The 24,762-nt window shown below is 39.1% G+C and overlaps 1 protein-coding gene across 3 annotated transcripts in view; it reads left to right on the forward strand.

Moving 5' to 3' along the window:
- The window catches only part of JAG2 (jagged canonical Notch ligand 2), a 69,362-nt gene that overhangs the window by 32,230 nt on the left and 12,370 nt on the right, over window positions 1–24,762 (forward strand). Inside the window, exons 4-18 of one of the 3 annotated variants that reach the window (XM_057376604.1) lie at window positions 1,330–1,584; window positions 2,543–2,603; window positions 13,417–13,547; window positions 13,937–14,056; window positions 15,584–15,697; window positions 16,547–16,660; window positions 17,218–17,331; window positions 17,878–17,924; window positions 18,191–18,364; window positions 20,740–20,890; window positions 21,164–21,328; window positions 21,899–22,012; window positions 23,036–23,149; window positions 23,527–23,640; window positions 24,580–24,696. In XM_057376604.1, the coding sequence (XP_057232587.1) occupies window positions 1,330–1,584; window positions 2,543–2,603; window positions 13,417–13,547; window positions 13,937–14,056; window positions 15,584–15,697; window positions 16,547–16,660; window positions 17,218–17,331; window positions 17,878–17,924; window positions 18,191–18,364; window positions 20,740–20,890; window positions 21,164–21,328; window positions 21,899–22,012; window positions 23,036–23,149; window positions 23,527–23,640; window positions 24,580–24,696 (1,905 nt within the window). The remainder of the gene's footprint in view (window positions 1–1,329; window positions 1,585–2,542; window positions 2,604–13,416; window positions 13,548–13,936; window positions 14,057–15,583; window positions 15,698–16,546; window positions 16,661–17,217; window positions 17,332–17,877; window positions 17,925–18,190; window positions 18,365–20,739; window positions 20,891–21,163; window positions 21,329–21,898; window positions 22,013–23,035; window positions 23,150–23,526; window positions 23,641–24,579; window positions 24,697–24,762) is intronic. The other 2 variants (XM_057376605.1, XM_057376606.1) reach the window with 2 other exon arrangements.

The following is a 24,762-nucleotide window of genomic DNA, read 5'->3' on the forward strand; positions in this document are numbered from 1 at the left end:
TCAATTTCAGGCTTTATCTCAGTACCATTTCAGCCTCTTGCTKTGTGCAAGTTTTTGGTTATTAATTTCTTCTAACATGTATTTTACAGAACCTTTATTTAAAGAAAATGGATGCTGAASCTCTGAGCTGGTGATATTATAGCTATTTCATAAATGGGCATGAAATTAAGATGTGCAAATGAAGCTTCTGTACCTTTTTCTCATCCTTAAATAGTGCTTGKAGTTCCAGATGCAAATTAAAATCACCTAGAAAAACTATACAGTAGGATGGCACCMGATTTGAATGGTGAAACCATCAGAAAACTCCTGTCACTGGGGTTACTCACAGTCTGCTTTTACACCCTGCTGAGCTTTACTTATTGTCAATATTCGCTGAAGCAACTGCAGAATTTCATTGTACTGACTATACTTATCTCCCTGAAGCTTCTATACAAAGAATTACCTGAACAAAGATCCAAAATGGATATTCATATAAATGGAAATACTTTGTGCTGGCGTTTTCCATGATTTTACAGYCTAGAATCCTCTTGTCCCTTGGGACAGGTAGCGCTTGGTGCATGTTTGGCCTCAGTGAGTGGAGCCTGGCAGTGGCAGAGCTGCTGCTTTCCATGGGGGCAGGGCAGGATGCTCATAGAGTGTGCTGCAGCAGGGATCACAGTTATCTGCARTTTCACTGGGGGTGAGGATAAGCAGGATACAGAGCTGAGAATGGCCCTTGACAATCCTGGGTTCACTTGTTTATTCCTTCTCAAAATGTCAAATACTATCTATGGAGTGGTTATTAAAGATGTTTTTCTTTTATTTTAGTTTCATAAAGTAAAAGCAAGCCAGTTTATGTAAATAATGCAAGCCTACTAGAGCATTCACTAGTGCTCAGTAATTTTGTAGCAGATTGAATATCTTGTGTTTGGCTTTATTTTTAAATTCAAACTCRCAGTAGAGAACTTTATCTTAGCCACGAGATTATGCAGATTTTGCAATTTTATAAGAACAAAAAGGAGGCAAGAAGAGCCTCAGATCAAGATAAAGCTGCTAGTTGTCAGCATGTGGGTGTGGTATGTTTGGCTGCCTTGAAAAATATGCTATTTCCTATGGATTATGTTCCAGGGCTTTTTGATATTTCCTTTGGGACAATTTTTAAATTGGCCTTCCTGTAATGAACTTTGCAAGGCAAAGGAAAATTCAGTTATACAGTAGATCTTTATCATCCTAACATTTTCTTYCCTTGGTTTTCTCTTAACCAGTTGTGTACTTCTGACTGGGTTCCACAAGCCCTTGTGTGCTGTCAAACTTTAACCCCCCACTGAATTTACCTTTCTTTCCAAAAAGGTGAGAACCTGTTGATAGAACGAGTGGCACATGCTGGCATGATCAACCCTGAAGATCGATGGAAGACCCTACAAATCAATGGTCCCGTTGCCCACTTTGAGGTGCAGATCAGGGTGAAGTGTGACGAGAATTACTACAGCGCTCTGTGCAACAAGTTCTGCGGCCCTCGAGATGACTTTGTTGGTCACTACACGTGTGACCAAAATGGAAACAAAGCCTGCATGGAAGGTTGGATGGGAGAAGAATGTAAACAAGGTAGGATGTTTCTTTTGTTTGGGATTAGCCCTGGTGCACACAGAATAGGTGTAAACTGATGTAGGTATTTCCACGGCAGCAGTGCTGTAGCATAGTACTTTTTAGCACATCCTTTAAACACAAATCTTTAAATAAAACATCCCTTGAAGAGTGGGACACAGGATACATTGTTGCTTCTGGTGCATGCTGCGAACACACCTAAACAAGGTAAGTATTCAAAACAGGGAAACATTTTTTTGACTAATTGTCTCCATTCAGTGGTGGTGTTCTTCAAAGCAAAGTGATGTATTACATCTGTTAATATAAGATTTTATTGAAGTGATATCATCACTAATACTCTAGACTTTAATCCTGTAAAAATGCCCTCCYAACACTGCAAATGAAAAAGTTTTAAGTGTAAAGGGTGCAAAGCTGAAAGCTTTTTGATAGCTCTTAATGGGAACAGAAATTCAAGTGTAGTCATCTCTTTTAATGTACCACTCAATCAAATCTTTCTGCATTTTGCCTTSAGTAAGTAATTAGTGCTAAAATTATTTGACATAATCTTCTTCTCTGCTGAGGGCTTCTTGGTTTTGTTTTTTGTTCCTTTTCAGTAAAAAGCTTGTTAATGATAGAGGAGAGACCATTTTTAGTGCTTACTCAAGGTCATGTATTGCTTAAAGTTTGTGATTTCCAGCATAATACTAGTCTTATACCAGGTTTAAAAAAAACTGTATTTCATAAATGTTTCAGTGCTGACACTCTTGGTGCAAAGCTTTTTGGCTGTAATGGTGCTGTGTTTTGTGAAATAGCTTCTGGTGGCAACAAYAAGTTTCGGAACATGGCAAAAGACAATCTGCTTTGCATGAACAACAGGCAGGTTAAATGACAGGAGCCCTACCTGAACAGCTCCAGGTTTCTGCTCTACTAATGGACACCTGGCTGCCCAAACTAATGCCCAAATCTTTTTTGTCTACAGCTGTGTGTAAACAAGGATGTAATTTGCTCCATGGGGGTTGCAGTGTACCTGGGGAATGCAAGTAAGTCTGCATGCTTGAGTATCCTTTTTTTTATTTTTAGGAGCTCTGATCTCTCCAGTGTCTTTCATGTATGTTGCTACTTTTAAAAAGTCTGCTTTAAAATGGAAAAATTCTGTACAAGAACATGGATGGAAATGGATTTGAAGTAGATGTCATGTGTAAGAACTGCATATAYTCTAAACTGCTTTGTGATGTTATTCTATTTTTTGCCTGTATAGGACTGAACAGATTTGTTTCATGTAGTTTAAAACTGTGCCTTTATCAAATTAGACAAATTTATTATTATTACTACTTCTACTATTATTATTTTAAAAATCTTTAGGAGTTTTAATCTCTTTGTATTTGTTTCCCCCACTGAAAAGGGCAGCTTGCTCTTTGGACTGTTAGATGAGGAAATGCTCACAGTCCTAGAACACTCAATGTATATTTTGATCACCAAAATRTAGTAAATTTTGCTCTTCCAAGAAAAAACAGGTTTTGGTAATGATGTAGATGAAGTAGCAAGCCCAACCTAAACTTTCTACCTCAGGTAAATTTTTTTGGTTCCTAAAAATGAGAAACAGAGTGAAATGTTCCCTTAACTTCTTGATGCAGCTTAAGTAGACTGTGATAACAAGGGCAGTTGATTGTTTTCCTGTAAAGGTTCAGGCATTCAATGTAGTAGGTCAAGGGGAAATGGGTGTTATTTTTACCCTGTCTGTTGAAGAAATGGGACAGGTCTACTTGCAAGTTTGGGATCCTGTGTGAATTGTTGAGTTTATTTGTGGTCAGAGTGATGTGCATCATTGTAAGGGTAGATTCACGCAGTAGTTCCTTCATGAGCTGCATTAAACCTGCTTGATTGAAATGATGTGAAACCGAACTGTGGCTGCCAGAACCCCTGAGAGCTGTCAAATACCACTTTGTGGCAAGCTGCGACAGTTCAAGGCAATTTGGCTTCATCTTTCTGACTTCTACAATGGCCACAGAAGTGCCAGAAATAGGATGTAGGTAATTCAGCTTTGCTGGGCTTAGAGCTGAGCTGGGGTTGAGGTTGCAGTGTGTGAGCTGTGGCAGGTSACATGCAGACAAGTCCCATCCTGCTGCAGAGCCTCATGTTTTTAACAGGGGAGGATGGCAGATAACAAAATTAGCCTTAAATCATTGCACCACAGAGTGGTTTCTTACAGCCCTGAAACTTCCATCAGATACGCTTCTTGGAAGGTTTGTTGTGTTGTAGTTCTCTGATCTGACTGAAAACTGTTAATCTGAAGTGCAGTGCTTCAGTTTGTGTGTGGTTTCACTTCTCAAACTATAAARCTTCCTTTAAAAGATTTTTTTCAAGGCAGATCTTTAGATGAAAGCTTCCTTTTTGTGTAGGAAAGAATATTTGTATATGAAGTTATTTGTGATCTTTCCATATCACTAAAGTTCTTCCRTGTGATTTCAAGTAGAGGATGCCCCTACTGCTGTTGGGCATGTTTTTGTTACAAGCAGAGATTGTGGTTGAGAGCTGGGCCAGTATCATTTCTGCCTGAGGAAGAAACACTCCTTCCCTTGAGCCTTCCAAGAATCCATTTGTTCCTCTTGAGAGTCTGTTTTAATGAGTTTTGATTCATGTAAAGGTTTCTAGAGTCCTTCGGTTTCAAAGTAGCATCCTAGGAGTCTGTGAATAGTTGGTTTTTGAAAGCAGGAAGTCTTTGACTCAATTGTAGAAGAAACATATTTAAGCAAATACAAAGCAATACTTTTGGTTGATTGGGTGGTTTTTTTTGTGTGGGGGTGGGCATGTGAGAGGGGTTGGTGCAGTTTCATGTTTGACTTGCATTTCTCTGTGATGCCAGCTGTATCTGAGAAGGCAGAAGCTGGAGAGGAGGAGGAGGGAGGTTTCAAGAAGGAAATATTACAAAAAAAGTTAATAGCCCCCAGCCTTGGAAGCTGAGGGGGCTGGGGGCTGTTAACTTTTTCAAGGTGCCTGTTAACTTTTTCAAGGTGCCTGAGTAGGTGGGCTCAGAGAAGTGAAACCTCTCCTTGCAGCCTGGAGCTGATGTGTAGAAGGATCTGGTGTTGTAAGTCCAGGGGTTCCCTTGAAACCTGTCCAGCTAAACTGAGCTCACAAAAATAACCCTGAGTCTGTTGAAAGACTCTGTCCAGGTATCTTCTGTTTTGATGGGCGAATTCTCTCACCTCAAAGAAAGAACTGGAGGGAAGGAATAGTGGATTGTGTGCTRTTTAGTTTGTTTTCTGATTCCTGTCTGCTCAAGTCAAATCCATGATCAGCAAGCTGAAGGAGAACAATAGCCTTTCTATGTGGCCACTGTTTGTAGTATTGCAGAAAGTTCTTAGCTACCTCTTTAATGCTGATTTGTTAGCTTGAGCATGTTCACACAGCTGTCTTTAAATTGTATTCTGTCACAGTTATTAGACTGTATTGGAAATGTTGCTTTTAACCAAAATGGATAATACTTTCAGTAGAAAAATGATGTTGGCCTAAAAATAAACAAGGCTTACAGACCTGACCTTTATCTTCAGCAGTACAAAGGAAGCTGTTATTTAAAAGAAACTGCTATGTTTGGTGCTATTGAATTTTAATCTAGATTCCTTCATCCTGGTTTYTGGACAGCTGCCACTGTAATTTAACAGGTGAAAACAATGTCCTTTTTTAATTCAGAAAGAAAATGAAAATGTGAGAAAAAATATGGGTGTGAGGCAKTTGGGAACCTGCTGGTGCCAAAAGCTATTTAATTGCCAAAATTTGCAGTAGCATTTGTAAATGGAAAAGCTGGAAAATGGTTTCCATCTCCATCTTGCATGAACATGGAAGTAACTTAAACAAGGACTCCAAGACTTCAGCCAAGGTCTCAGGTAGAGATCTACCCTCCGTTTTTTATGTTCCAGTGTAATTTAGACCTGTTGTTAGATTAAAAGTTACACTAAAATCAGAATACCTAAATGACCTCAGACTGTTAATATAGGATATGTCACTGGCTCTGGATGTGCATCATCTGTTGGCCAAGTTTGTGCACCCATTTGCTTTGAGAAAATTACAGTGTTGATATGGTTTTCCCTGTCTTCTACTGAATTTCCATCAGAATGGAAAATAAGTAGGGATGACCAGATGTCTCAAAGTGACTCAATGTAGGAAATTATTTTGTGGTGTAGCCAGGTCCAGGTGGTGGGTTTTTGTCATGGTGGAGGCAATTCAGCAAGAAATAAAAATTTCCTGAATAATGAGGAAAAAATACATCCTTGAGGAAAGCAAAAGCCACTTAGCTGAGTGTTGCAASGATGGAAAAATGCCATCATCTTAAGGAGGAAGCAAACCAGTCTTTATCCACAGTGCATAGGAAAGACAATAAACATTGGTCTGTAGTAGCAGAGTAAATGGTCTGTTTTTATTGATTTCACCAGGCCAAAGTAGTAAGATGAATTATCAAAGACACAACATTGCAGAGCCATGATGTTGGTGCTTTTTGTATGTTTTTACATCATTTGAAGTACTTTGTTGAATTCCATTAAGCTGTCTAGAGGAGAATGAAGCTTGATCTAATGGCTCATATCTGGCTTGGGTTCAAATGGCCTTACGAAATTAGCAAAGTTGAATATAGAGAAACCACAAGTGACAGTCTCCTTCCTTGATTAAAACTGCTGACCTGGGTATGTTTGGTACCACTCATAAACTGTCACTAGGCTTAACAGCTCAATCTTTCACTTCCTTGTTACCCAGAGTGGTATGGCTTTGGTTGTGGTCCAGATCTGCCTCATATCTGGCCTACATTGTCATAGTCCTGCCAGGATGATGGTATTTGCAGAAGTCTTTCTACTTTCCCCATTGCCTTTGAATATTTGTTTCTCATCTAAAGCAAAGCAAAAGAATTCAAATCTCTAAAACTGCTTAGCTTATATTCTGGAGCCATGGTAAGAGCTAGGTGTTGCCCTGGGAAATGCCAGTCTAATTTTCTGCAAGTAAAACAAAAATTTCTTTGGAATGTGCCGACTAACTGCARTGAATTATAAATGGGCTTGTTAATCGCACTCTGAGTTCTTTGCAAGGTGAACAAAGCAAGTATATTTTTTTAAAAGAACCCTTTAAAATAAATTAAGGTTTGTGGGCTTTGACCTGACTTATTTCCAGAATTAATTTGAAACTATATTTTTGAATTAATTTGAAACTATTTTACAGTTTGGGTGATTTTTTTGTTGTTGTTGTTTTGTTTAATCATGTACCTTTATCTTTCTTCCATTGAATAAGTTTCCTCTAGCTTTCTGTCCTGTGTCATGCCTTCTGTAGTCCTGGTATTCCCCTTGCAAGGGCTGTGGGCATCTCCCAAGTGGTTTTGCTCCCTTTGTCTGTTGCTTTAAGGGCCAGATCCTCCTCAACTTTTATTCAGTACTTTCTGTAGACAGATGCAAGAACAAAAGGTAGAGTTGCAAAATGAGCCACAACTACCTGGCATATTGGGGTATAACAGTGTTCTAGAGAGTCTTTGKTAAATCTTGGGCTTTTCAGAAGCTATCCAATATCACTGTTGTCTCATTTGTGATTTTGTGACAGTTGGGTGGATAACATGTTTAATATCAGTGCTGGGGAACTGTGCCTAAACTTTTTTTTTTAAAAAACAAAACAAAAAAACAATAAAAGCCCAGCAGCTGGATTCTTGTAAATTTGTTCTTGAGTACAAGGTGATCTGGTGAGGTTTCTCAAAACAGGTTGTAGTTGAAAGTCTAGAGGAATAGCGAAAAGTCATAGAAAAAAAAAAAAAAAAAAAAACAGTAAAAAAAAAAAAAAAAATCCCACTTCTAAAAGCTGAGAGAAAGTAAGAGGTGGGGATCTTCCACAGCTATTCCAGAATGGAATTGTAATGAATCTCATAGAGTGCTCTGCAGTAAACTAGAAAAAAAGCCTTGTTTGGGCAGTGTGTTTAGTGGCTCTGGCATCTGACTGCTTCAGTTCCTGCAACACTGGCCTATGTAAGGTCCCTAAAGAGCAGGAGGCTTCTGTTTGGCCCTGCAGGAGTGCACTTGGTACCAGGACTGGAACATCTCCTGTCTCCTCTTCAGTGTAAGATATCCTATCACAGCTTCAGGTTTCAAAGATCTTGGAAAATCCTTAAAATCCCATCATGTTAAGTTCTGTTGCCTGTTGTTACAACCAGTATGCCATTATTGTTTTTATGTCCTGGTGATGAGCCCTTAGGGAATGTTGGCAAGCGTTTCACAGGCAGGCACGTTAAGTTAGGCAAAGAGTCCCATGTTTTCTTTCTTTATTGGTCAAGGAACTGAGGCACACACTGCATTCCCTTGCTTGTGAGCAGGTAGGAAGGCATGGAATGTATCCCAAAGGTGGATCTGCACCCARGAGATGTGAGTGGCTGTGCAGGAAGTAAAAGCATGTAGTGCTTGAACTTGTGTCTACAACTGCRTAGGGAGTGCAGCTGAACTAGAACAGCAGATCAAAGCAGCATGGAGAACCCAATATCTGTACTCCAAACACTTCAGGGCTTTAAATGTTAGAGACTCCAGTCTGTTCTTGTGGACTGAATGCCTGTTTGCAGCTGGAACACACAAGCTGTGCTCCTGGCACACACTGTCTTGCGTTACCTTGGTTTAACCTGAGAAGAATCCAATTTCTTTGTTCCAGAACAGCTCCGTGATGTGAACTAACACACAGGAATGATCAGGCAGTTCACACAAAAAGCATGTTCCTGGTGTGAACTAATGCAAATACAGGCACACCCGTACAGCCACTTATGTAAGTTAACTGAGCAATCTTCTGGCTAAAAACTTTGGAATCATCCCCTCTTTTAACTTGTTCTCGAAACTATACACAGGACTGGAATGAGACTGTTAGGTTTCAATAACTTCCTTTATTAGAGTAGAAAAAAGTTTGTAGGGAAAGGTTTGTATCTTTTGGTGTGATAAGAATGCTGGGGGTGGGAGGAAAAGATAATGGCTTTCAGGTAATTAAATTATTTGAGTTCATTAATGGAGCATGTTTTCCTTTGCTATTCACAAAATTGTCTTGCCTGTTTTGAAGATAGGAATGTGGGCAAAGTGTTTCTGTGACAAGTATTAGTGAATGAGTGCTTTACCACTTATTCACAGTTAATCCAGGTGCTCAGAATTGTTGGATCTAACAGCTGGACAATATTGCTGCCTGCTGTGCAACAAGTAATCTCCTGAAAGTTTAAACAGACTTTCTTATGGTTATTTTAAGTAAATAACTAATATAAAGCTATTGTTCTGGCCTATGCAGCACCATCCTGTTCACGTCACTAGAAAATTTAGTGGTTTTCTATTTAAGAGGGTCATTTCTCCCCCACCCCGAATGATGCATTTTGCTTCTGCTCTTAATGTCACTGTTTTGCTTTGTTTTCCTGTGTGGAGTGTTTTTGGCCCCAGCTTCCACTTGAAACATGATTGGGAGAAGCTCCCTCCAAAAAGTCTGCTTACAAAAAAGGGGTATAAATACATCACAGTGATATTCTCTTCAGTCTTTGCAGGATGTGCCATATATCAGCAAGGTGTAACCTGTGATATTTAAAGGTTTATACCACATTGCCTGCATCCTCCCTAAGATTTCTTAAATTTATTTTTAGGTCCCATATTCTGGCATAGACTTCAGAAATAGACTTCACTTCAGTGATTTAGGTGTATTTATGCATGAAGTGCTGACAAAGCTCTRTAAGTGGGTGTAAAGCAGAATTTATTTAGGTTTCCTCTCATTCTCATGTATTGCAAGGCTTGTAAGGTTAACCAGCACAGGTCAGTGACTGGATGAGATGTGCARTGTGAAGTTTATCAGCTGACCTCTCTGCACAGGAGCATCAGGACTCTCTAATAAGTGATTGAACTAGGAGAACAAACCATGTGTGAAGATAATACRAAAGAGCTGAGTTGAAGCTGATCATTGGGAGCACCCTGACTTTCTGCTGTTGGCAGAGGCATAATTTTGGATAAGGAGGAGTTAATCATGCAGGATGCTGAGGGGCTGTGGTTCACAGACCATCAGGGTCTGGGGACATCTCTCCACCTTTCCACATCACTTCTATAACTGCCACTGTAGGATTTGACATTAAATCATGGAGTCTGGACAACATTTCCAGGCTCATCTTGTCCCACTGCTTTTCCCAAGGAGGTCTAGTTAGACCAGATTGCTCAGGACCTTTTCCTCACWCTAGTGGACCTGTTTGCATCCAGGAACATGGGTTCTTTTGAACAGCTTGTTCCATCTGATTTGGAAATGCTGAGTTTCAACCTGGCTCTCACTGAATAATTGTAACACAACCCTCCTCCAAGGAAAGCAAGAGCCACTGTCAGCTTTTTCCTTAATTATAATTCTTTCAGGAGAACATAAGGAAAGCATAGTTCCATAGAAAAATCTGTTTTATTTGACTTAATATGTTTAGTTTTTGAATGGCCCCAGGAAAGWTAAAACCCCCAAATGTTCTGTTTCTTTCTCTTTTTTCCCAATTCCCTCTGCTTCTATGCACATATGTACCTTTGAACTGTGTGTAGTGGTTGCTTTTGTAGGATTCCCTGATGCTAAATTTACTACTTCAAACACGCTAAGATTTACTACAAAAAGACCTTTTTTTTCTTATCCTGAAATTTAGCTGTTTGAAGCCCCACTGAGCTGAATTATTGTGGCTTTATCTGCTTCTCAATGACAGCAGTGTTTTTTGTCTACGCAGTTGCATTTTTTTAATCTGGAGATTGAAGAGTTGTCTAGAATTATTGCTAATGTTAACTCCTGCCACCTCCAYGTCTTCCAGCCTTTTGTTTGAATTCTCATTTTTCTATTGGCACCAGGCTCTCATCTAAGGAAAATGGAAGCTGTGAAGCATGCTKGTAGAATTACCAGATCTATTCTTCAAGTTCTTGGTTTCAAGATAACAAGCAATTGTTCTTCTCTCCCTMTCACACACTGTCTGTGTTAATTCTGACCCAAAGGGATGCTTTGGTCTGGGAGCAGATGCCTGTGCTGCAGCCTCGCATCAGGAAGTTACTAAACTGTAACAATCTATTTATGGTAGCTTCTTTGTACTGCTAATAACCCAGCACGGGCTAAGATTAAGCCAGGTCTGATTTTGTTTTGCATGTGCTGGATTGTGAAGACAAGTTTGAGCTGATGAAGTCAGCAGAGGGGAAGGACAAAGGAAGTAGAATCTTGATTCCAATAAGAATTTTCTTTGTCTGTCAAACAATGAGAATCCTTATAGGTTCTCTATATTTGGCTTTCTTATTTTGTCAGATGTGAAAAAATTAGAATTGCAATTTAATTGGTTCTCGAGTGGGATGGGAGGGCAGGGAAGAAGTAASTTTAGCCCACTGTTAGCTGCACTGGCAGTTTTCTTTTGGCTTTTGCACAAGTGGTTGGTACTTGAAAAGGAATTCTGGTTTGTTTTGGTGTTTTTTGCCTAGATGCTGTTGAATTTGTGTTCGTACCTTCTGGGCTTCTAATAGTGAATCATTAATTCAGTTTCCGTCCTTGTGTTTTGTTTCAATATTTTTGTCATAAATTACATATCCATACCCATACCTGACATACAATGTACCCATTTCTGGATGGRTTCACCTTTATTGATCCCATCTTGCTCTCAGGGTGAGTAAACGTTATCTTTTTAGACGGAAGTGGAATTAAGGCTGCTCTAGCACCTGTTAATGTAGGATGCAACCAGACTTCCTGTTCAAGAGGAAATCCTAATTTACTCTTCCTTGTAAACTGGAGGCTGATCAGCTTACCACATAGTAACCTTTTGACTTGTAAACAYTGTGTTCCTTCGGACTGCTTTTAGCCTGTAGAAATTATTTCCCTCAGGCTTGGTGTAACTTTATAAGCTTTGTCTGTGTTGAATATCATGAAAAGGYAGCAACCTTTTCTCTGCTGAAGTAAGTTTAATGCCATCAAGCATTCCTACCAACTCAAGTAGGTGTTTAAGATGCCTTCAGGTTCTAGAAGGTGGCTGTATTTTCCCTTGTGCTCTTAAGCAGCGCTACAGTGTTAAACAAAGAAACTTGTTATCCATTGGCTGTGGAGAATAAATTGAGTTAGTGTGATTATTTGCTTTGTGATGCAGACTTTCAGCTCTTGAAAATGCTTGTTGTGTGTGGGTGGAGAGTTGGCTCTGGCTGGGATAGTCATGGTGAATCACTGGCAGTAGTGCCAGGTTTGGCATGGATGAAGATTTGGGTTGGGGCCAGTAAAGCGAGTTGCAATGCTTTTTTTATTGTTTATTACCATCCTCCGAAAAGATTTTTCTGTCCTTGAGGAGGAAGGAAGAGATCAAATTTAGCAGGAGCAGTATTTGTTTCCTCTTGCTGCTAGTACAGCAAAAGAAAGCGGCTTCTAAAACACGAGTGTTCTCCAGGCTCCTGCTCAGAGGAGCAGCCGATGGCTGAGGCTCTCCTTGGAGCTCTGCAGCMCAGAGCTTTGCAGGGCAGGAGCAGRTTCTGACTGGGACAGGAGCTCAAAGCAGTTCTAGAACTTCGTATGAAAAAAAAATGGTCTTGCAGGGATCTGCATCTAGATTCCTTCTGCCAGTGTAAATAATAAAAATTGATATGTTGTGCTGCCAGCACAGCTTGTTCTGTTCCTCTGCGGTTTGATCCAGCTTACTGAAACCTTGGAAGGGGATTGATTCACCAGGAACCAAGACTCCTTGTGTATACTTCTCTTCCTTGTCTTCTCTCACTGCCCCCCCTCCAAAGACTTAATCTCTTTCCTGCTTTTTTATACTATTTAAATCATGTGGATAATAGAATGGTAGTGTTAAATCTAAAAAATGAAGGTTCATTTCTAATGTTTTTTCACCTCTAGGCAGTCAGGCTGTGCTGTTGTGCGTGTGCCCAACTCCCTTTCAGTGTGATTTTACGCAACTCTTTGTTGCTAACATGTCTCTTGAATTCTGTAGAAGTACTCTCTTAAAAGGCAGAACATCTCTTTTGTTGGTGCAAAAGAGCAAGCTTACTATTGCTTGGTACTTAAAATATGTGTTAAATATAAATATATGTTAAAAAAAAATCCATTAGCCTATGCCCTTTCCCCTCCTCCCCCCTAACAAGTTCAGACTTTAGTACTTTTCTGTAGCATAAACATTTGCTTCTTTTAGCAGACTTCTGTTACAGATTAACATAAAGATACTGGTCTCAGAAGAAAWCTTGAGGAAAAAATTCAACTCTAAAACAAATGAATTATTAATGGCATTTGTTTCTGTTCTTGCTTYTCCTTTCTCCAAAGAGTACTTTTGCAATAGTGTCCGTAGAGAACACTGAGGGTATAATGGAATAAATCTGTAAAAAAAAATTTTCTTGAGAAACCAGTCCTTGAGAAAATTGTCAAGACTGCTGCTTCTCTGCCTGCCCTGGTCTTTTAAGTCTGTAGTGCTCTAGAGAAAATTAGCTATTACCTTGAAATCTCTCTTCACAGAAAACCACTTTGGTGCTTAATGCAGTAAGCCAGCAGTCTCCTGCAAATTAATTCCAGTTTTCTTGTATCAATCACAATTTTTGCCCTAATGTGAGATGATTATGTGAAGATGGGACTTCTTGTGAAGGAACAACTAATTCATGTCCAGTTCTCATAACGTGTAGTGCTTGGTGGTGTTTGTTGCCATGGTGTATAACACATTTGAGCAGGATGAGTTCCAGTARGGATGTTCAGCAGGACTAGTGTGTCCCTTCTAAACAGGATAAATAAAGTTTTGTTTATCTGTTGCACATTGAACAGTTGACCTTGTTTCTTGAGAATGGTAAGTGTAGTGTTGTAAATACATGTAATGCTGATAATGGAGCATCATGTTGCTAACTTTTAACATGTGAACTTACATCTTAGGTGTCATTATGGTTGGCAAGGACAGTTCTGTGATGAGTGTGTCCGCTACCCAGGCTGTGCTCATGGGAGCTGTAATGAACCATGGCAGTGTAATTGTGAAACCAACTGGGGTGGCCTGCTCTGTAACAAAGGTACTTAACATTAATGTACAGGAAAAATAAGTTAAGTTGCATGATTAACTGATAACTCATTAACCCTTTTTCTCTTTCTGCTAGTGTGCAACTACCTGAGTGTTTCTGTGCCTTAATTCTTCTGTGGCAGATGGTGCCTAGGCATCAGAAGTATAGGAAGTTTAAGACAAAAGGCTTGGAATTGTCCTGACTCTTCTAACTCCTGCAGTTGTCTCTTGTTCATTCTTCCCTGTTCTGTGGATAGTTACCAGATGAGAGGCTAGCCATTGGAATATGGGGATGATGTGGGCGAAGGATGTTCCAGCCTTAGAAAGGCATCTGTGTGTCTGATTAGGGATTAAAATGGTGAGTTCTGTGTTCCCTGCTGACTGACCCTTTCCTCTGTGCAGATCTGAATTACTGTGGGAATCACCATCCCTGCCTGAACGGGGGAACCTGCATGAACACCGAACCGGACGAGTATCGCTGTGCCTGCCCCGACGGCTACTCGGGAAAGAACTGCGAGATCGGTACTTTGGGACACTGCATCTCTCTTTGGGGATCTGGAACTGCTTTAGGCACTTCTACATGCTCAGTGGGGATATGCTCCATCTCTCATGTGCCTTAGCCTGGCTATTAAAAAAAACCACCTAAGATGACAGAAATGCTGCACCAGTTTCCCTTTAGATAATACTGAGAATATTTCTTCCCTTTGACTTCTCTTTCTTAATCCATGCATTTGGGTTGTAGTCTCGTGAAAATAGGTTACACATGTGGCTTTCCCTGTTACTTTTCTCCCATTTTCTTGTTGGAAAAACRTGCATCTTTTGTAGTGTGGGGACTTAAAGAAGGTGGAAGTGATGAACACTTCAGTTTCAACTGTGATCAGCAAGTGATGTTTGACCCAGGTTTTTAGTTGACTGAATGTGTTGACTGTCCTTTTTTTAATAACTGAAACTCAATCTTTTGATGTGGAGCTCCTAATACATTTAGATTAATAATGAAATTTTAACTACTATGGAAATGTSCTCAAATTTTAACTGCTATGGAAATGTGCTCAAACAGTCTTACAGAGACACCTTGAGCAAAAAGTGTCTTCCTTGTGCCTATTGGCAAAATGGAGAGCATTTTAACCACCTTTGTGATGAAGTATGGCTTTATGTCTTGTGTCTAACAGATGTCTTGAAAAACTGCTTCCTATCTCAACCACAGTACAAAGATACCATGTTGCTTTTTTCTGTCTATGTGTTACACTAAGACCAAAATGTTCATGTTCTGGAGACAGTTTTGGTCTTTGGAAACTTTTCTTGATTATTCTCACTTTGGAGATAAATGGGCGAGTGTGTAATTTCTAGTTCTTTCATATTTTGCTTCATGTAGTGTTCAGCTGGGTATTCTTTGTCATGATGGGTTGTTAAATCTTTTTTTAAAAATGTGATAGTCTCAGTCTTCTCAGTATGAATTTTGCTGTTCCTTGATGGCTGAAAATTTAGGTGGAAAGAGCTTTTTTTCTTTCACTTCACTGCTTGGCCTTTAGTTCACTAAACTATTATCAGCAGAAGGTTTTCAGAGTTAATCAGGATGTAGATCTTTGAACTTCATAAAGTGCTACGTGGTATTAAAGATACAATCAAAACTTAAATTTTGCTTCAGCTGCTAGAATGTGATGTAAGGTTTAGGCTGAAATGGATGAAATCTTGCCTTAGCTTGCCCTGAAAGCTGTGGGGGAGTAGCTTGGCTTTTCAGGTGAGGAGGCAGTGAAAAAGAAAGCAAAGAATGGGGACCTTTGCTGGTTCTTGGGATACTGAAATATCCCAGAGTGACCTGTCTGTGCTTAGGCTTTTGAGTCATTAGATGGGAAGGATGACACATATTCAGTAAAACCCTGCTTCAGTCTCCTACTGGGAGAGGAAGGCTCCAAACTTCTGTACTGGCAGCATCTCTCCACTGCTACTTCTCTTGGTTCCTTTTAATCAACGCAACTTTTAACCACAAATTCTCCTTGATTGGTACTGGAAGGTTATTTAGCAAGAATTTCTTTCCTTCTTTCTCCCCAGCTGAGCATGCTTGTGTATCTAATCCCTGTGCTAATGGTGGAATTTGTCACGAAATTTCATCAGGCTTCAAGTGTCACTGCCCATCGGGGTGGAGTGGACCAACGTGTGCTATTGGTGGGTATGCTGCTGCTGCTGACTGACCTGTTGGGTTGAAAGGRTCCATGCAGCTTTCTTGGTGATATCATGCTCTGTGGGTTTGGAATTTGGTGGTAGTCCTTCACTTTCCCTGTCTTTTAACAGCTGAGCATTGGCAAAGTGAAAAGAGGAGGGTTCTGTGCAGCCCCACAGTTTTGATTGGGTACAGTTGAGATCTGTTATCAAAAGCATAGCTGGACCATATGCAAAGAGATGCTCTGTTGTCAAAGCTTGTTTGACAATTCTTGACTTCTTGGCTACTCCAAAGCAAAATATGGAAAGGTTTCATTTTAAGAAATATAAATGTGAAAATGAAAGGTTTTTTCCTTCTTAAATAGTGGAAGAGTAGATTTGCACACTTAAATGACTGGTTCAGAGGACAGGGAAGTGGTTGAAATATACTGTCCATCTGTAATTGATTTGCGTGTTGCCCGTGATGTGGAACACAGGTGGCTGTGTAAAATGTACCCATTTTTAAACACCAACTGTCCTCAAAAATGCCCCTCAAAAAACACCAACCCAACCACCCCCCAAACTCCTGAAAAGTACCAGCCACACGACCAAAACTGGATAAATTTGTTTCATGATCTAGGAACATGACTTTCAATGAACATTYGAGTCATAGGTAGGTTAGCTGATTCATCTTTGCTGTTTGCAGATCTTCTCTATCTCATTGTGAGAAAAACCCAAGTAAAACTTGGGTTAGAAATATTAGTCTGTTCCTAAACTTGTTGTTTGTCCCCCTTGATCTCAAACTGACTTTGAAGCAGAACCAGTTAAGCCAAGCCTTAGGCCGTGTAATTGAAGACTTTGACTTTGACTTTGCAGATATTGACGAGTGTGCATCGAACCCCTGTGCTCAGGGAGGGACCTGCATTGATGGYGTCAATTCATTTGAGTGTATTTGTCCACAGCAGTGGATTGGAGCAACTTGCCAGCTTGGTAAGTTATCACCTTCTAAAGCTTTGGAGACCACTGGAGATTATTCCTAAACAGTGAATAACTGTGTGGGTTTCCAGCATGGTGTTTGTTGAAGAAAACATAGAATATCTGTGTTGTTATTGGTATCTTAGCTCACCTTTAGTAGATCTTAAAGCCAGAAGATTCAAGTRGGTCTGTAACTATTTAAGCCCCAACTTAAGCTTACTTATAATAGTTCCTTTAGAATGGCCCATAACTTTTCTGTTGCAAAATGCAGCATTGGTGATGGTAGCTCCTTCTCCATGGTGGCAGAACAGAGACTAAGCAAGAAGGGATTTGCCCTGACTAACAAATTGCCTTTTTGAGTYTTGGCAAAGGGAAGGATAAGATAACATGCATGTGCTACTGTAGGCAAGYGTGCATTAAAATCCTGTGGTATGTAAATGGTTTTAGTGCCCTTATTGGTGTATAATGTGAGCTTCTGATGCTTGGATTGCATGGRCACTTTGCTTGGTGCTGTGGTAATCTGTTTCTGGGTTTGTTCTTTATTCTATTCTTTATTTTCTCTTCTTTCACAGATGCTAATGAGTGTGAGGGGAAACCCTGTGTTAATGCTTACTCTTGCAAAAATCTCATTGGTGGATATTACTGTGACTGCATTCCAGGATGGACAGGAGTAAATTGTCATATCAGTTAGTATTTCTTTAGTATGTATGTTCACAGTAGGATGCTTTGTTCTGTAAAAAAAAAAAAATTATGATGAGCGATAGTATGCATACTTTTACAAGGAAAGAATACCTCGTCAGGATTTTTTTAACTTATAGCAATGTAAATTGAAAATACTGTTAGAAAATTTATTTCAAAAGGTTGTTGGTATTAAAATGAGCTTAGATATATACTTAACTAACTAATAAATCTCTTGACTCTTACATGTTTCTGAATGATATGAACTGATTCAATTTAAAATGCTTTTAAGTTAAAATGTTAGGTATTAAATCAGCTGACATTGATAGCTCTTTTTTTGGTACACTATAGTGGAAATATAGAATGTAATTTTCTATTAGATACTTTTAAAAMATAGAGATCTCTTAAGACATCATGAATCCTTCCTTTTCATTGAAATATCTAGAAAAAAAACCTTTTTGAAAATAACTTGTTCTCTGTTCTTATGCTAAACTTATACTTTACAGCTTAGTCTTCCAGTATAAATTCTAATGCTTTGCATATTTTATCCATAGATATTAATGACTGTCATGGGCAGTGCCAGCATGGAGGGACTTGTAAGGTAACTCTTGTTCTTTACATTCCATGTTGAAAATTAATCTTTTTTTGCCTGGTTGCAAGTTTTATAGCTTGCAATTTAAGGTTGTATAAATGTTAAAAATGTAGTGCTGCATGTGCAGACTCTTGCTCCCATTTCACAAAGTAAAATTTTGTGGTGCTACTGCTGTCCGCAAATCCAAAATACAGAAATAACTTGAATTTTTGTGTGCGTATTTTGTCAATAAAAAAAATCCTTGTGCTTTTGCTTGTTTTCCCTGTTCTGTGAAGGATGAAGTGAATGGTTACCACTGCTTGTGCCCTCGTGGTTTCACGGGAAAAAACTGTGAGATAGAAACCAATGAGTGTGAGAGCAATCCCTGCCAGAACGGGGGCCGCTGCAAGGACCTGGTGAATGGATTCGCTTGCCTGTGCTCCCAGGGATTCTCGGGCGTCTTCTGCGAGGTGAGGCAGTGCAGACATTGCTGCAATGCTTGTCATGGACTGAATTCTTGAAAGAGATATATCTCTGGGTCTAAATGGGAGTAACGCAGGGCTGGAGAGTTACTGCCTATCGTAGCTGTTACCTGATACTCTGAATAAGCCAATTTGTTGTGCAGTGCTGTCATAGTAGCTGTAACGCTTGAATTTGCAGCCTGATAAACTCAAGTTGTTGCTCATAGGTGTTGGCCTTCCTTAAGTGTTTTAAGGCTGAAAGTATTCCTTAAACTTGAAATGCTTTCTTTTGCAATTTTCAGGACCTGTGTCCTTTTGTTACACTGGAGAGCTTTAGGTTCTTATCCTAATAACTCTGAAGTGCATAATGAAATTACCCTTCAAGTAATCCTACTGCTCTTGGTAGGAGTATAATAATTATGTATCAATTATTTTTATTATATATAATGGTGATAATTAAAATCATTACTAAAGGCAGGCAGATAGGCGAGCACTGGCTCTTAGAATTTTGTTTGAGATCATTTTAGGAACATGTAGTTCTGRTGCTTAAGGATTCAGATCTGAAATATTGAGGCCTTAGCGATAATTCCTGAAGTACTTAATGGTAATGAAGATATTCTTCTTTCTAGGGAGGATGTTAGACTTTMCAGACTAAAATTATTTTGCATCAAGTATTCACTTTCTGGTTTTTACTGATAGTCAAATCCATCTGAGTGTTATSCTTAGCATCAAMTGTGGAGGCMTTAGGTTAGAATTTTGTTGGATTTGCTCCAGATTTTTTTTTGTGGAGACATTGGAGTGATCTCTCAAATGCTGAAGTATTTAATTCTATGTTATTTTAATTTTATGTTTTTTTTCGTTAAAGAAGCAGTGCCCTCCTTTTATTCAAAATTTAAAAGATCTGCAGATATCAACCAGTTTAATAAAACTGGTGCAACACCTAATAGCTCATGAACTAATTCTACATAAGGATCATAACTTCAGTGCTCTACTCTGGACTGATTCATACAGTACTGTGCAATTAAACTTTTAGCAAATGTGTTTGAATAATAGGGGGAGTTGGCTGCTTGCCTTGTGTGTTGCAGGAAATATCTACCATTGATTCCAGATGCTAAAGTACCAGCTACTGAACTTGCATTGGGAAGGGGAAATTTACACTAATGGAAGGAAACAAATGGAGACATCTGATAGAGGAGATCTGAGAATCTTTCTCAGACCATAGCTATTTTTTTTATAGCTTGCTTTGAATGTTCTGTAGGAGAGCACGAAATGGTTTGCTGAAAGTTTCTGTTGCGTCTGGGATTGTATGTGCTACTCTGAATTAAGTACTTCACACCATTTGTGTTCCTTCTGCTTTGGCTAGTTTTGCATTTTTCTCTTATTTARCTACTGAGCTGCTAAAAATAGGGATCAAAACCGCTATTGAACTTAATTTTATGTCTGTAGAGTTGAAAGCTATCTTTCTCCCAAGAGAGATRTGAAGAGGGAAAAACTGACTTGAGGGGAGAAAAGCAATCCTTAAGAATAACAATTTGGAGAAAGATACTGGGATGTAAAAATATCCCTTTTGAGGCTGCCTTGTGGATTTTGAGACCAATTTAGGGCATCATGAAACCGTGATCTTGGGTGTCAGTCTAGAGCAGAAAGCAGAATTGTTTTGCCACAGCAATGTCTATGATAAAGGTTATGTTATGAAGGCAAGGTTTAAATTTTKCTCTCCAGATCAGATGGTCAGAGTTCAAAATGCATCTCTTGTATCTGTGTGCAAATTGGCGTGGTGATGGTATTTGTAAAAATGAGGCCTCGAGCAGCTGGGTCTAACTAGACCTACTTTGAGCAGGAGGTGGGGAGTAGCTGACCTCTAGAGGTCCCTTCCAAGCTGTGTGGTTTGRTAATAAATTCTGTGTGTTAATTGAGATGGGAAGGGAATTTACTCTTGGGGATGGGATTTTGTTCAGGTTCTGTGTATTTTAAGTCTCTTGCAGACACAAAGCTGACAAGTGCACTGGTGTTTAACTTGCCTTTTAGCACTTGGTACGTGGGTGTGAAGGACAGAGAAGTGACTTATAATGATCCAGAGAAGTTGCAGTGAGATGTCTCCTAATGGCTTAAGTAATTATTTACTGAGTTATTGCAAATGTGCTTGTTCAGCCTTCTGCAAAGGAGTATCTTTTTAGCAGTGTCAGAAATGTTAAAGTCAGGATAGACTAAAGTAAGCTGAAGTTTGTCCTGCAGGATGGAATATGCAATATGTATGATTCATAAACCTTCTTAAAACTCGAKTTCCTTATACATTAGCTTCATCTGTGTCTTTGGCAAAGCAGATAATGCTGCTTACTCCTGGGAAATGAAGCAGCTGCCTCTAACTGTGGTCTCTCTTACAGATGGATATTGATTTCTGTGAACCTAACCCTTGCCAGAATGGGGCTAAATGTTATGATCTGGGAGGAGATTATTACTGTGCCTGCCCTGATGACTATGATGGAAAAAATTGTTCTCATCTCAAGGACCACTGCAAGAACAATTCTTGTAAAGGTACCTGCTGTTGTCCATAAATCTGTCTTGATGGTGGTACATTATAAAAAGAAATAGTATTTTGGCTGTAATATGCAGAAATGTTTTTATTGTACTCACTTGCACTTCATAAAACAGTGAAGCAATGAGAGGAAATGCTCCTTATTTAYAAGGATGTAGATAGTAACTTATAAGTAAAATAAAACTATGATTAGTTTAAATTTTGTAAAACTTTAAAACTGAAAACTGATTGGTGATACAGATCATTAGTCTAAAGATACATTTCTTTTTTAGTAATTGACAGCTGTACAATAGAAGTCTTCACTAATGCTACCCAAGATGGAATCCGTTTCATTTCATCCAATGTTTGTGGGCCTCATGGACGGTGCATTAGTCAGCCAGGAGGGAATTTCACCTGTGCCTGTGACAGAGGTTTTACTGGAACATACTGTCATGAAAGTAAGTAAGAGCTTSTGAAAGATCATTCTTCTTGCTCTAAATTTATTTTAATGTAATGAAGCTTTACAACATAAAATCAAACTTCAAGATTTCAATAAAGTTGCATAAAGCACTGTTTCAGATGTACTGCTTGAAATGGTTTCTTCTGGTAGCAGTCTGTGTAGTGGTTTACACTTGCTCTGTGAAAGTAAACTAGTTTTAGTCCAACTTCAATGTAAATGTGTCTGTACCCATAACCTTTATGTACAGTCTTATGAGCCATGGATTTCTCCMACATGAGAATGGTAAAGAAGGGACCAGAACATGTATTGCTGGTCTGTGTGTTTTTAAAAYACCTGGATATTTTTCCCAGGTAAACTTAGTGCTCTGGCTTATTTTTGTCACTTGCTACATGAGAGACAATACAACCAGAAACCCTACCAGGCTTGAAAACAGATGTTTGAGCTTCTCTTTTGTATGCACCAATCCAGGAATAATTTTGTGCTACTTTTCCTAGAGACTGAAGTGTAGATCATTCCTCCAAGTAGGTGAAAACAGCCTTGAKGAATAATTATTGACTTTTTGTTGTAGATATCAACGATTGTCTTGGAAAACCTTGCAAGAATGGTGGGACATGTATCGATGAAGTTGATTCCTTTAGATGTTTCTGTTCCAGTGGCTGGGAAGGAGAACTGTGTGACACAAGTGAGTATTGCCCAGTRTTGCAGGGCCAAATGATGCAGCTTTGTTGGAACAGAGATGGTTGGTATGTKCTTAATAATGGGGTRGTTTCTCTGTTCTGTAATWAAGTCTTGTTTGCAGAAGTATTTTCAGAAATAACTTCAGGTAGCTGTTCTGAAAGTCTCAGCTCCTTTAATAGGAGCAGAATCTGATTCTCTTGTATAGTTAATCATTTATCTCAGGAGGAGAAAATTCTTTCTCCTGGGAATAGGCAGAAGTGTTGGCCAGGAAGTGAGCTAGGCCATTCCATGGTTAAGAYACCTCAGAGGAAACTGCAGTTGTTTCTTTTTCTGCTCTGAATGAAGCCTCTTCCTAAAGCATGATGGCAAGGACTTGCTGAAACTTATTACAGCACATGCATCAATTAAGATGTGAAATACAGACTGTGGAGCTTTTGGCAGCTATTGCTGTCAAAAGAGCCTTTTGTGTGGTCTCGACGAAGTTTATTCTGGAACTTATGTTCCACCTATTAAAATGTTTGTCTGAAGTGAAAAGAACTTTCTCTAAAATTCACATTTATGTATGTATGTTTAATGTGTATATACATGCATATACATATATATGTGGTTAAGACATCTCTAATACCTGTAAATTTGTGTTTTGAAACACAAAATAGAAGGGAGCCTGAACTGTCTCATGTGGATGTTGTGCATGTCCTGTGTTGGGGCTCCTTTTCAGGATATTGTGCTCCCTACTAGAAAGCTCTTTCTGAAGGTCAGAATAAAGCTGTTTGTAAAAACAAAGCTATTTTGGTGCTTCTACTTAGAAGCCATGCTGAATGGTCTTTCTAAGCTGTCAGAAAGTCATAATTCATATTGTTATTAAATCAGAGTTTTTTCCTTGCTTATATAAAGATAACCTCATAACAATTTGGATTGCTGTCTTTCTAAGCAGCACAACATTTATTTTCCTAATAAAGAAATATTTTCTATTTTCTCATGGCCTTGGCTGGGCTAGATCATCTAATTTKAATACCTTTTATTTTAGATTTCAATGACTGTTCTCCTAACCCATGTCACAACGGTGGCCGATGCATTGATTTGGTAAATGACTTCTATTGTGARTGTAAGAATGACTGGAAAGGCAAAACTTGTCATTCACGTAAGTTTTCCTTGCTTTGATCTTTAGATTACCCAAAGATTTATTTTCTTCTCGTGGGACTGGAGTTCCTGAAATTTAAAATAAAACAATCGCAGTGAAAAAAATAGGAGCATTTCCATTACCCYTTTTCCAGTTTCCCAGTCACAAAATGGAACATTTAAAAAAAGTATTCCTTCATGTAGTGAAATAGTTTCATGAGACATGTCCTTAGATTCCATTCTTTGGGCTGTTTACAGCAAGTTGAATAATGTGTTGAATCTGAATTCTGAATGCATTTGAATTCTCTTTAATTTTGTGATTAAGAAGAATTAAGAATGCCAGGTTTTAGTGTTCAGCAAGACTGTTGGAAATTAAAACTGCTTTGTTGTGGTGTCTAGGTGAATACCAGTGTGATGCAAACACTTGCAGCAATGGTGGAACRTGCTATGATGATGGAGACACATTCCGCTGTTCATGTCCTCCAGAATGGACAGGAAGTACCTGCAACATTGGTAAGCTTTTTAAATTGTCTGCARATGAAGCCAGAAGCAGCAGAGAAGTGTTTAGATAATCAACTGTTTAGTAAACAGGCACACTGTTCTGGCTTGCTGGTTCCAAGCTGTTCCAGTTGGGTGGTGACTGAAATTTAAGGAATTTCTTCCACTCTCCTGATTGTGATACTGATTTTTAGGATGCTCCTCTGGTTGCTCATGTAGTCTTTTCTATAGCTTCTCTCCTAAGCAGTTTTAGAAAACTTGAACTTGTCTCTTGACTTTTCCATTGGTTTTTGGAGGCCCCGTGTAAAGGTTTTCCTGGGAACTTAGTCCCTTGCTTGGCTTGCAGAGTCATAAGGCTTGTGATCTTGAGGTGTATTTGCAGGCATTCCCAGGAAAAACGAAATGAATGGAGTCTTCCTGGGGGGTTTGTGGAGTTACTGCCTGCTATAGGGAGCTACCTGTGATTTTTTTTACCTTTGGAGACTGAATGTAGTGTCTGGTTCGTCTTTCTGAAAATTGCACTTCCATTATGATCAGAAAGTTGAATGAAGATAATTTAGTGCAGTTTTCTCTGCTTTTTAGAAACAATTACAGCTTTTAATCAAAACCTGAGCTTTAAATACTAGTATTTTGTTATAAAGAACCCCTCATGACCTGGGTAGCTCACTGCCAAAGTAATAATTTAGCAGTACTTGAAGAATGCTTGCACAGATGGGGTAGAAGGGAGGTAATTCTATTTAAATAAAATTTGATGGTTCAGTTAAATGATTGAATTGGGATGATGGTGAAGGTAGGAGAGAGGTTATCATGTGRTGTGGGTGTTGGAGTTTTTTACCTTTTTTTAAAGTTTTTAACTGCTGCCTTAAAAATGTTTAGAATGGTGATGTTGACATATCTGGGTGATGGGTACTCTGTTTTCTGGGCTAATAGAAGTTTTTTTTTCTATCTTGAAAGCTAAAAACAGCAGCTGTATTCTAAACCCTTGCATGAATGGTGGGACATGCGTTGGCAGTGGCGATTCCTTCTCGTGCATCTGCAAGGAAGGATGGGAAGGACGCACATGCACACAGAGTAAGGCTTTTCTCCTTTCTTCCCTTGCATCCCCCTGGGACATTGGGAGTGTCTGGCAGAGAGCTC

The sequence above is a fragment of the Malurus melanocephalus genome, unplaced genomic scaffold (genome assembly GCF_030028575.1).
Source record: "Malurus melanocephalus ecotype Western Australia unplaced genomic scaffold, MMel_1.1 scaffold_283, whole genome shotgun sequence".
NCBI classification, from domain to species: domain Eukaryota; kingdom Metazoa; phylum Chordata; class Aves; order Passeriformes; family Maluridae; genus Malurus; species Malurus melanocephalus.